At 38.2% G+C, this 13,660-nt stretch overlaps 1 protein-coding gene across 8 annotated transcripts in view; it reads left to right on the top strand.

Moving 5' to 3' along the window:
* Nucleotides 1-13,660, top strand: part of LOC106073776 (uncharacterized) — an 80,758-nt gene that overhangs the window by 57,330 nt on the left and 9,768 nt on the right. For all 8 annotated transcript variants that reach the window (XM_056015324.1, XM_056015327.1, XM_056015329.1 and 5 more), the window contains exons 3-5: nucleotides 6,624-6,670; nucleotides 8,889-9,082; nucleotides 12,529-12,783. In XM_056015324.1, coding sequence (XP_055871299.1) covers nucleotides 6,624-6,670; nucleotides 8,889-9,082; nucleotides 12,529-12,783 — 496 coding nt within the window. The remainder of the gene's footprint in view (nucleotides 1-6,623; nucleotides 6,671-8,888; nucleotides 9,083-12,528; nucleotides 12,784-13,660) is intronic.

The raw sequence follows: 13,660 nt of genomic DNA, 5'->3' as shown, positions 1-13,660 counted from the left end.
ACCAAACAAAATCATTAATTACCAGTAGTTCATTATTAAATTGTTTTCTTTTATTTTGATAATTGTTTTGTCAGATATTAAAAATTTCAACTTGAACCGAGATTGGGTGTGGGAGAAATAATATGAACAAACTTTTTGTCAGACAGACAGTCAGATGGATTGACTTGATATAAACTTTGTAAAAACACTGCGTATTTGTTCGGACGATCTCTAATGCTCCTTCACTGCAGCACTACACACAATATGAGCGATGTTGTCCCTGATTGATGAAACAATTGAAGCTGTTCTACTTCCGTGTTAACAGTTAAGTCAGCTCATTACATTGACATTGTTATGCTTTCTGTTATAGGTACAGATTTCACATCAATCCACGTCACATTTCTTGAGTAAATCGCTACACACTCAGACTATTTGTTCAGCCTTTCGTTATCGCCAGTAAATGAAACCCATCCTCATGAACTAGACTTTATACTTTAGTTATTAAATTATTTCATCATTCCCTTGACTTTCGTGGTAAGGGTGCCGTCACAGTTGACGTAACCAAATCCCTCGGCCCATGGGCGTAGCCAGGATTTTTTTTCGGGGGGGGGGGTTTTCCACGAGGAAAAAAATTATATGTATTTATGTGTGTGTACATAATCTTTATTACATCCTGACCCTTCATTCTTTCGGAAGACGTTTATTGTGCCCTAGAATAGGTTCTTCCATGAGTTAGTGGAAAAATTGTAGATTCCCCGCTATTACTAGCAAGGGTGTCTGAGAGAGCGCTAGGAGCACCCCCAGCGCGGGGCCGCCGCCAAGCACTATTTCTGGTATTGAAAGCCAACAAAATGCATATTCTGAGGTATCTACACTGCATTTTCCTGCTATTAAAAAGTTTTATTTCAAAAACCTAATATGCTATTCTTACTGACTTAGATCCTCCCGCGCCGTTCGGAGCATTTGACGTCAAGCTGTTTCCATAAAAATCTGTCAATGGTAATGTCTGAAGCCTCATCCCACCCGCCATGAGGACCTCCATGAATGAGTGGCGTCTGACCCTTCATTCTTTCTACTCTAAAATAGGTACTTTCTGGAGTTAGTGAAAAAATTGTAAACTCCCCGTGCTTCCTAGCAAGGGGGTCTGGGGGAGCGCCGGGAGCTCCCCGAGCGCGGGGCATAGCCCCGCCGCAAAGCACTATTTCCTGTATTGAAAGCTAACAAAATGCATATTCTGAGGTATCTACAGTGTATTATCCAGCTATTTCAAATACTTTATCTACTATTCTTACTGACTTAGACCCTCCCGCGCCGTTCGGCGTATTTGGCGGCAAGATGTTTCCACAAAAATCTGTCACTGGCAATGTCTGAAGCCTCTTCCCACCTGCTCTGAAGACCTCCATGAAAGTTTGGCGCTAAATTGTACTAGGATATCATTGCAACTCTTCTTATGCGCAATTCATTTTGTCGGAGAACATGTCCAGCAAACCTCATGCGTCGCTCTCGCACAATCTTACTAATGGGTCGACTCCCTTTTCGGCATAGGATTTCCATGATTTAGACCCGATCTCTATAACTGACTCCTAAAATCTGTCTTCGCCATCTTTGTTGAGCCATATTTAGTGTTTTTCAATTTCGGCAGATGACTATTCACTGCAGTTTATTAATGGAGCCCAGCCACTGGTAAAAATGTGTAACCTCTCTTGAATACGCTCTTGGAATTAAGTAACTGTAGTTTGCTTTAGATTTTATATCGAAAAGAGAAATTTTATCGTCAAAATCATCTTTGGGGGTTTTCCACTTCAAAATGCTCTTTAGGGGGATCTTAAACTCAAAACCATCTGGAGGGGTTTTTAACTTTAAAAAAAAAGCCATCTGTAGAAGAGGGGTTTAAACTCAAAACCCCCGATTGGATTGGCTACGCTCAAATAATTTTAGTGTGTAATTTGCTTTTTTTTTATATTGAAGAGGTATTTTTAGCATCAAACCCCTCTGAATGGGGGTTTAAACTCAAAACCCCTTTTGGCAACGCTCATAACATTTTAAGTGCGTAATTTGCTTTTTTTTTCTTACACTGAAGATGTATTTTTTATCCTCAAACTCGAACCCCTCTGGTAGGGGTTTTAAACTTGAACACTCCCTGGTAGCGTTTTTTAAACTCGAACCGCCCCCCGGTAGGGGGTTTTAAACTCAAAACCCACTGGTAGGGGGTTTTAAACTCAAAACCCACTGGTAGGGGGTTTTAAACTCAAAACCCCTTTGGTTGTGCTGGGGCAAGTGATGGTTTAGTATTAAAATCTCAACTAAAATAAACAAAATCAAAGCAAAAAATCAGTCACTAAATTCCGACTCCCCCCCTTCGGGGGGGGGGATTTCATTTCGGGGGGTGTTTGAACCCCAAACCCCCCCTGGCTACGCCCATGCCTCCGCCATTCCCGGTCAGCAGCTGTTCTTAGCAAGATATCAAGAGAGAGACCAGTCCATTCTTTTACCTTATCCAGCTAGATTGTCACTGGACGACCCTTTTTTTGAGCTCCATTCATCATACCTTGAAGAATGACTTTTGATAGTAAGTCTTTTCTTGCAATGTGATCAAACCAGCTCAGCTTTTGTCTCTTCACAGTATTAAGAAGTTCTTCCTTTTTCCCAGCCTTAGCGTTGACTAATAAAAATAGAAACTACTAGTCGACTCGCGCGTAGCATACGCCGCTATTTAGTGGCGGGTGAACACTTCCTGAAAGACACAGTTGTCCAAATGGGTGCGTTTGGGCAAACGACTGTGAGTGAATGGAAGGAAGAAACTCTGGAGAGAGCAACATACAATTGTCCAGGACTGAAAACAAGTTTTGAAAGATACAGGCATATCTTTTTGAACGTTTGGCCTTGTGCTTTATTAATTGTCATGGAAAAGGCTAATCTAACAGGGAATTGTCTGCGTAAAGTTAAAGGCAAATTTGAATCTGATGGAGTCAGGGATATCCGGGGAATAAGGACAGTTTGTGAGGTAGCAACTGCGATAGTTTTACACTCCAGTACGTTGCAGTGAATACAACCGCTAAATAGCAGGGATATGGAGACGTTGACCCGGATTGTAAGCTCGAGGAGGGTCATGCGACCTTCTCGAAAGTGAATAGTGATAGTAGCGGGAAGTATTTGAGACATTGCCACAATTTCAACCTCGCCACCATAAACGCCGGAAGTATTCATGTAGGCAGCGTATAGTCGAGCAGAGTGTATGACTGTGCTTTTTTAAAGTAAGAACAACGGACAAGGCGTTCCCATAGTTATCCCAATATTCGCAAACAAAGCTTACAGCCATCTTGCGAATATCGACAGCAACAGTTTCGTCGATAACATTTTTCCCAGAAATATATAGCTGATAGAGATAAACAGTTTACTTGATGCAGTAATTTCGACTACATTGAAAGATCTGTAGACTCCACGAAATATATGTGAAGCGGTGGCCATGGTTGGGCAATACGAAGGGGCAAAATCAAAACAAAGCTACAGAAAAAAACATGGAACTATTTTAATGACACCAGATATTGACGTGTGTAAAAAAAATACATATATATATATATATATATATATATATATATATATTCAAATATATTTAATGTATAAAGAAAAATATTTCTTGTTCTCTCTCCCCCCCCCCTCTATTTTTTTTCCTTAACCGTGCTCTCTATCGCCTCGATAGTTACGTGAGGTAATATAGTCCGACTTGCAGAAATAAAAGAGTTATCTTTCCATGACTTTATAGCTGTGTTAGGCATGGTTGCGCCATGAAGAGAATTATATATATAGATTTTGTCTTCTTTTCCTGGTATCTGATATCCAACTTTTTTTTTTCTGTAGTATTTACTCTGAAAGGCTTGGATTCTTCTTTCAGCAGCAGCGTTCACGACAATATAGGAGTACAGAGACCACTAATGATTTATGTAGTTTTAATTCTACTGGGAATCTAAAGTTACTCTTCCAAATTTTCCACAGTTTGCTCATGGTAGCGGATGCCAAGCTTAAAAAGTGTTTTTTTTTAAATCTCTTTTATTGACCTGTCATCTCCTGTTATGTTGAACCCTGGGTATTTAACTGGGTTATAAAATGGTGCTATACATTGTCCTACTTTGGCTTTGATACTGTAGTAATATCTCCACACATACAAGCACATATACACGCGCATGCACTCACACAGATGTTCCGTGTCCCTTGAAAACAATGAATAAATATCTCAGTGTGTCTGTATATCTATCGCGTTAACTTCGTAATAAAAAAAAAAAAAGAAATCGAAATGTGTTCAAAATACATTAACTCTTTCTCTCCTAATTAACGATACCAACGTTGATTCGACCCCATTAAATTAATTTTTGGTTTGATAAACTTGTATTTGTGTTATATAAAAAAGCATGCATTCTTCTAAAATTCTATACCAAATGTAACGTTTTCTGATTACAAACATAAATGTTAATTGTAGTTTAACCCTAACAGGGTAGAATGTACAACAAATGTGAAAAATGAACTATTCTTTCTGAACATGGAATCTGAAGACGGAGATAAAGAGTTAAAAGCTAGAGTGAAAAGGAAATTAAGCACGAATGAGTATTTAAAAGAGGAAGTAGTACTATTATCATCCTCTACGGACAACTCGACATTGGCTCAAAAAAAACTGGTCGCCCCCACCTCCATTACATAGATGTAATAAAACGGGACCTTAAAACAGTGAACATCAACACTAACCATTGGGAAGACCGCACTAGTTGGAAAGAGACGGTGACCAAGAAAGCTATAGACAGCGAAAGAGCATGGGCCTCAGCTCAGGAAGAAAAACGGACAATGCGAAAAATGGCCAGCTCCTCTACCACCGAAGCAAAAGCCACCTTAACCGGGACGGGAGTGTCCCAAATAAGACTCCACAGCCACATGAGGAAGTGTGCGATATGAACCATAGTCGTTCTACGACTGAAGGAGGCCAATGAGTACTATTGTGTTCTATACTGCATTAGTATGTCGGCGATACCATAACGCAAATGGACTAAGTTGTGAAAACAATACTTATTTTGGAAGCTGTAATCTAGAAAAGGGCAAAGTTTTGGTAGGATCATTTTTTTTTTGTATTTTTGTCCATCCCATTAATGTGTCACTCAGTTAGATTTGTATGTAGTATATAGTTTTGAAAAGCTTTAATATTAACTCACTGTCTGTCTGTCTGGGCTGAATCTAATTCACATTACTTCTCCCACTTCCCATCTCAGATCAAGTTGAATATTTACACAAGTATCCAATGACAATACCTGAACTGATCATAACGTCAACCAATTAGTTAATCAATTAGTAAATCAATACGTAAATCAATAGGTTAATCAATTAGTTAATCAAATATTTCATCAATTAGTTAATCAATTAGTCGTAATTCATTGATAGTACAATGAGGTCAAACTCTTGAAACTAATAACTAACAGGTCTATGAATCCTTCCATTTATATAACAATTGAAATACTTCAATGTGTCTTGCACTTTGGTCTTCTGTCATGAAGGTTTTAGTTCTCAAGATCGTATTCAGACTTGATAAACTTTTTTTTTAAATTGAATTTGAAATGGCAGCGCGGAAACCTTCTTGCAGATACCCCCTCCCCCAACTGGTGGACAAAAGGGATAAAACTCTAGCCCACTGAGTATGCTGCAAACACGCACGTTGCTACAAGCAAAAACAATTCCTGATCTATTTCCAATCGCACACATTAACAAATTTTTAAAAGTCTATTGTAGATTAGTTACATAATTGATTCGAAATAATTGGTTACTAAAAATAAGCTTTGTATTTTGTTGACTTTTTTTTTTTTTAAAGTATTTTTCGTTTTTATCCTCTTGTTTGGTTACACTTTGTGCAGACGTCTTGACAGGCCGGAGAACGCCACATCATGGTAGGAATATGATCCTTTTGGCTGGCAACGTTTCATTGTTACGGAGTATACAGCGGCACAATTTTCCATAGAAATGGATAGGATGGGCCATGAAATCCAATTAGTGCTAATCAGAGCGCCTTGTACCTGGACCTGCTGTAATTGCGCCAGAAAACGTTAACAGAACGATGACAGGATGTCAACCTTCTGACAATAAAACAAACAAAACGGTTGGAATAGCGTTTGAAAGAGAAATATCAGTTCAAGTCTTCTTTGACATGTATAGCGAAGCACATAATCTGTTGTCCCTTGAATAAAGACAAATGACTGCCTTCACCCCTCCTAGTGGAACGCCGCTATTGTATTTTTCGCTAAGGTGCTAGAACTCAATTGTAGAAAAAATATATGAGCCCTACTAGAAACACATCTCACGAACTTTTTGGTCCAACAATAATTTTCTCTAGTTTTTCAACCAACTGATAGACGGGTCTGGATAGGTCTATATTTGGGGAGAGAGAAGTTTTATACGAAAATAGCACCCATAATGCAACCTCACTATCTCTCCTGGTTTAATTTTCTTCACAGCCATCTGTGTCACTTAACCGGGTCAATCTCTGGTGTAACCGAGAAATACCTGACTTAACCAGGCCAAGTCTCACTATAGTCAGTATAATGATAAGATTATGGTAACGTGAACTTATTCTTAATATTGCCATTGAGTCCGTGTATTTCTTTTTCCTGCAGGATCCAATATTGCCATGTTTAGTGACCCTATGTCAACAAGAAACCAAGTAAGTATGTGTATGTATATATATATATGTATGTATGTGTGTTTGTGTGTGTGTGTTTGTGTGTGTGTGTGTTTGTGTGTGTGTGAGAGAGAGAGAGCGTGTGTGTGTCTACGTGTGTGTGTGAGCATGTGTAAAAGCTTGTTTTCTTGTCTAACGTGTAAGAAAGATAACTGCTGTAGAAGTTCATAAGGGCCACGCCCACCAAGCTGTAACCAAATAACTTGCTATATCCGACACAAAGCTATTGTTTACCTGTATGCACTATCCTATATTTTAATTTTGCAGTAGGTTACTTTCAGGTCTTATCTATAACTTGTAAAGAACAGGATGTTTTAAAATGTAAAAAAAAAAAAAGTAAAGTTCCCCTTTCAGACCTAGTGTTCTATGGGGCAAATGATTTAAAGGTCATATGTTTCTATGACCCACGGTCAACGAAGGTGTCATGTGGCCACCAACCGGCCAACCGGCCAACCAGGTACTCATTAGAGCTGGGTGGAGCTGGAGGCACCCTGAAGATCCCGAAGTTAAAAATCCCAGTCTTCACCAGGATTCGAACCGGGAACCCCCAGTTCGGAAGCCAAGCGATTTACCGCTAAGCCACCGCGCCTTCATTGATTCTTGTGATGTCAGGTAGAAGAAATAATTGTACAAAATGTCAGCTTCATCCGAGGTTGGGTGTGGGAGAAAAAACGTGTACACACTTTTGGCAGACAGACAGAGTTGATATAAGCTTTGTAAAAAAAGTTTACTGTCTATGTTAGTGTGTTTGTAGCATAACCAATTTCCTCATAAAATTAACAAAATAGAGAACAGAGTCCTTAGAAGAATACATTGTATTGCACCGAGTTATCATAGCCTTACAGAGGTTGAAAACCACCGGCAAGTAAATCTAGTTGTTTTTTTCTTAATTGGAGATATAGAAACGACATGGTCCTCGCTCCAAAAGCCTTGCTAGCTAATCCCAGACGGTTCTTTATATCTTAAGATTCAATTCTCATTTCCTCATCCTCATCATCATCAATTAGAAGTTTAACCTCAATCACTGTGTTTTTATTCGGTACCTCGAACCAATCCTTTGGGGATTTATTCTAATTTTCTGTGGGTTTTTTAATTAAGTAATTTACCTTATTGGTGATTTTTACACTGAAAGTATATCACAGTTATCTGCCCTTTGTCTACACTTTGACTTTTAAGATCCCGTTTACTGTATTTGAGACAAATATAATACAGGAAGAGGGGAAAAGAAGAGAAAGTGTTATGAGGAAATGCGGTAGCAATATAATGAAACTTAAAATAAACGTTAAATGAAAATATGGAGATTTGAAGACATTTTGAAATAAATGCACACAATAGATAATGTTATGGACGAAACATCACAAGGTCCATGTTCTCAATTAAATTTTAAAATACACACAATAGATAATGTCATGGACGAAACATGACAAGGTCCATGTTCCCAATTAAATCATAAAATACACCCAATAGATAATGTCATAGACGAAACATCACAAGGTCCATGTTCCCAATTAAATCATAAAAATTACTTTGTCCCACAAACGAAAGAGCTTACACTTTTGAGTTGAGCTTAAAAATACTAATTAGAATTTAGTTTATTAAAATACTTCGCTTATTAATACCTTTCTGTACACCGGTGTTCTGGATTGTATCTTGGGGTGTTATATAAATTCATTTCTATTTCATCAACTATTCTACATTAGCCAAAGAACATTACATTTAACAATATAAGCTTCATCCAGACTTTCTACTAGTGTAAAGGATGTATTTATTACCACTTTAGGGATGTCTGTCTCCTTAGTTATATATCTCTAATACTTTTTAACTTTCTTCTAAGCTATCGCCATATTGTTCTTCTTGTTCGCCTATTCTGCTACGTCATTCGTCTGTCTTACTACGTCACCACTTTTACCGTCACTAAAAACAATACACAAAATATTAACATACTCTCTAACCCCACTAGTACACAACACCTGATACACCAAAAAAAAATCTTTGCTATTTCTGAATTTGCCTCCGTGTAAAAGACTTAACCTTGCGTTAGATGGCTTCAAATCCTTTTACAAGTATACTCGGATGAGCGTATAACAGCACAATAAGCTAAAATACCATAACAATTTCCCCAATGCAATGAGAGCATTCTCAGGGCCAGTTTTCACATGAAGTGCGTCCCAAGTGATTGCATTCTCTTATGTTATTTCAGGCCGAACGACTCGAACCCAAACCTTACGAAGTGACAATAATAACTCTGTACGTTCCGCTGGGCAAGTTTCAGAAAGGAGGCGGCGGAAACTTCTACACCAATGACAAATACAGAGGCTGGATGCAGACGTTTGGTTGGTTATCCAACAAGCTTGTGGCCTTCCTCACTGATGACGACACGTACAATTACTTTAAGTAAGTAGGTCAACCCATTACTTTAAGTACTTTAACCCATTATTTTAAGTGCGTTGTTAGCCCGTAACTTCCATTAAGTACTTTAACCCATTACTTTATGTAACTAGGTTAACCCTTTACTTTAAGTAAAAACGTTAATGCTTTAAGTACGTTGTTAGGCCATTACTTCAAGTAAATAGGTTCATTCATTAATTTAAGTACGTTGTTAACCAATTACTTCAAGTAAGTACACTAATCCATTACTTCAAGTAACTAGGTTAACACATTACTTGATGTACGTTTTTCATCCATTACTTTAATTAATTACCTTAAACCATTACTTCAAGTAAGTACGTTAACCGATTACTTCAAGGCACAGCGTTTTATTTATATCGACAACACCAGAGGCGATAATGAATTCTGACTTTCTATAGGGTCTGTCGTTTTAAGGAATTATTTGTGAATTAGAGTACCTAGACTAAGACTATATGTAATACAATACTCAGAAAGACACAAAGATAAAGGCACATTCCCCGTTTCATATGCTAGGACAAATTTATACACATGCTCCTTCTTCATTAACGCTATTAGAGCATGGTATGTGTTGCCAGAGCTAGCCAGGAAAACCAGTGACTTGGCAGAATTTTGGTTATTATTTATTTTGTATTTGAAGATTATGGTTCAGTGTTTCATATATCATTGCTACTTTATGTTTAAGTCTTCTATCCTGAAGGCTTTCTAACTTTATTGATTTTATTTAAGGTGATACTCTAGTCAAATGTAATTGTTCGTTTCTTATGAATCTTACTGCTCTATTTTATGTCTGTTCCAGTTTCTTAATGTTTTCTTGAGTTCAGGGGTCCCAATCTAGATATGTATATGCTATTATTGGCCTAACCAAGGTTAAATAACATTTTAGTTTTATTTGAGTTATAGAAATTTCTTTTCAATGGTTCCCATCCATCAGAGAAAAATTCAGGGTCCTAACGTAGGTAAGATTCAATTTTTTAATTTTTTTTTTTAAAAAGGGGGGTGGAAATTTTCTACACTTTCTGTTGACGTTTCGTCGGGCCTGATGAAACAACGTTGAGGGTCGGATTAGGCTCGCGGGCCGTATTTAGGGCGTCAGTTTACAGTTGAGAATATTTGCGTGAAATTCTCTCCATGTGCATAAACTGTACACAGTGACTTCCCTATCATTAAATTACATGTGTTACCTGGTGGTAGCCTGACTACGTCATTAACTTCTTTGGTGTCAAGTTTTAAAGATCATCGACCAGGAACATCTTAAAGAATCAAATGTTGTAATAAAACACACATTAAAACGCACACATATAGGCCTACTTGAAAGGGAAAAGACGCTATTAATTTTGTGTGAAATGTCTGTCCGTTCGTCCGTCCCGTTTAGATATCGTAAACTAGAAAAGATAGTGAAAATCCGACATCATAATATTTTAGTCCATTCAAAGTTCTGATGCAACGGCTATTTTTTTACAACTATTCTCTATAAATAGTAACAGACATGGGAGGCTCTTTAGTAGGGGAGAAGACTATTTAGCATATTTTTAACAGGTGTATATATGTGGTTTTAGACTTTTTGTTAAAAATATTTTATTTACATTTGTATTGTTACGTTATGTAAGTTCTGTCCTATTAACAACTATATTTACCCACAAATGATGTTTACTTTTAATAAGAAAAAAATCTATTTAGCATGCATATAAGTTGAACATAATTTAAAACAACAATTAATAAGTAGGTTTTCATATTATCGCGTGAACTGCAGTACTGTACTACCGCCATAGAACACTTAACTAAAGGAATTTTTCTTTTATGGAAATGTTGTTTTCCTTTTTTTTTTTGAAGATTTGAATAATAGATTGACCCTCTACAAAACAATTAGATCAATTAGATATTCACTATAAGACATCAGTTAGGCCAGGTTCGCATTTAACTTCACTTTCACCTATCTTTTGGTTTGCTGTACAACTGGGGCACCACACAGATCTGTCAACATTCTTTCTCCACTCTTCTCTGTAATTTGTCTTTGATAGAATTTAATTCCGATGTTCTTTCTGAAAATATTGATACCTGCCTTTTTACCTGCTTTGGTTCACCACTTCGGGGGCCGATTTTGAGTTTGTGTTTCCACACAAACTGACTTTGTAACCTTGTTTTGCTTCTGTTGTTGAGCTTTTAAGTGCTGTCCTGAGTTATAGGAGGAATCAGATTTTTCAAAGCTTTGGAGGATTGTTTTCCCATCGGTTAGAAAGACAATCTGACTGTGTGGGGTACTTAGATGATTAGCTAGCATGGTAGCAGCTAGTTCTAGTGCTTCCCTTTCTGCTCTGTGGCTGTCAGAGAGCTCTCCAGTTGCAATGGATAGGGCATATGACGGTAAAGGCCATCTGTTTATAAGGCTGAACTTTAATGGGTGTCATGTGACTAGCATAACGACCAACCGACTTTACTTTCCACCATTAGAGTTTGGTGGACTCAGGGGCATACTAAGAATTTCGAAATTCAAAAACACAGACTTCAGCAACATTCGAACCCATCAAGCCCATGGGAAATGGTATCTGGAAGAAGGTTTCCGTGCAGCCTTTTCAAAAGCAAATAAAAAAATGTGCTTGAATGTGAATTCGAACTCGTGCCTTCACGGCGAAGGGCCGACGAGTTTTCAAGTATTCCAGTACTTATAGGAATAGAGGTTTTATTACTCATTTGTTACTTTAAAAAATTTAGCTTGTTTGTCGGGGTGAAAGTTTAATTAAAGTTTGTAGTGTAATTTTGCTTTTTTTTTCTACAAAACTTATAATGTCTGTCTGGTTACAATTGTGTACACGTTAGTTCTCCCACTTCCCAGTATCGGATCAAGTTGAAACTTTGAAATATTATTCATTGTTCGGAACATCAATTGAAAAAAAAACAACCAATTAGTTAACTCGTAATGGTAATTAGGATACATTTTTATTGATATAAATAGGGAAATGAATCGTACAGTATTGATACATATGTATGTATAATGCGAGTTCCTCCTAGAAAAGGTTAAGCACTTGGCTTCTAAACCTGGGATCCTGGGTTCGAATCTCGGTGAAGGCTGGAATTTTGAATTTCGGGATTTTATGGCGCCCCCGAGTCCATCCAACCTGACTTAAGTTGTGGAAAGTAAAGGCGGTTAACCGTTGTGCTGGCCACATGACACCCTGCTCGTTAACCGTTTTCCAAAGAAACAGATGACCTTAACATCATCTGCTCTAGAGATCGCAAGGTCTGAAAGGGGAACTTCCCATCACTACTTGTAATCACGGTTTTACATTCACATATTCCTTAATCTGTTGGACCTATGGGCATCACACCTGATCTGCCCATAGTCTGGTCTCCATTTCATAACCTTTCAATAAAAAATTAGCTTTTTATATGTAATCAATCGCTATAATAATAATAAGACATTAAACTATTTCTAGACAAATTCGATCTCATCTCCCACCGGAGAGGACTGTGCTGATCAGAGTCAACAGATCTGAGCTTAGCTCTTTCAAAGACTACGACAGAGTCAATCAGATTTATTCAAAGCCCGACTACCCCAAGCATCACCCCAACACGGTCAACGCCAACTACTCCCTCACTATGAACGCCAAGTACGAGGTGTTGCAGATGGCCATGGACCTGGGTCACGTGAACACCACATACATAGCTTGGTTGGATATAGGATGTCTCAGGTATTGGAAGAACGCTGTGGCTTGCACATGTGGCGCTAGTGTCTGGTACCCTGTGTGTGTGTGCGGGTGGGGGGGGTGAGTGCTACGTTGTAATACTAGACGTAACTCTTCACCTCTTCACCTTCACCTTAGTCTGTTGAGGTACCACACCTGATCTTTCGACCACCTTTCTTTATTCCTCTCTGTCTTTTGCCTTGGAAAGAACCTCTTTCAATGGCAGATCCGTCCATTCTTCCTCCCATCGCTTTCTCTGTCTGCTTCTTCCTCTTTTTCCTGGTACTGTTCCCTGAAGGAAGGTCTTTGAGAGCCCTGAAGACCTTGTAATGTGGCCATAGAGTTTTAGTTTTCGTTTTTTTTTTTTTACAATAGTTAGCAGGACATCGTGGGGTTCAATGGCTGCAGTAACCCTGTCTCTAATCTCTTCGTTTGTGATGCGGTCTTAAAACGTGATACCAAGGACCCTTCCGTAGCATCTCAATTCCATTACTAGGACTCTCCTCTTTAGCTCTGCAGTCAGCGTCCATGACTCGCAAGCATAAAAGAATGTGACTAAGACCAGGGAGCGCATCAGTGTAATTTTGGTGTAATTTTGGTGTCGAGGGCTATGCCTTTGTCTTTCCATTATATTTTGAGTTTTGCAAGTGCTGCTGTTTACTGTGCAGGTTTCGTTACCTAATCTGAGAGGATAGCTCCAAGGTATTTAAAACTACTTATATTTGTTAGCTATTCACCTACAATGCTGATGCCCTTTTAGAGCCCTGTTGGCTATTGGTTACGATTTGTTGTTTTTTTTCGGCATTTATTTGCCAACTAGATTTTAAGAGTTCTTAATTAGCAGTGTAGGTCTAGTATTAGATCTAGGTGTCCATATAATAAA

Source organism: Biomphalaria glabrata, chromosome 17 (genome assembly GCF_947242115.1).
Source record: "Biomphalaria glabrata chromosome 17, xgBioGlab47.1, whole genome shotgun sequence".
Lineage (NCBI taxonomy): Eukaryota > Metazoa > Mollusca > Gastropoda > Planorbidae > Biomphalaria > Biomphalaria glabrata.
Note: the sequence above shows the minus strand (reverse complement) of the source record. Positions and strands in the feature narration are given on the sequence as shown.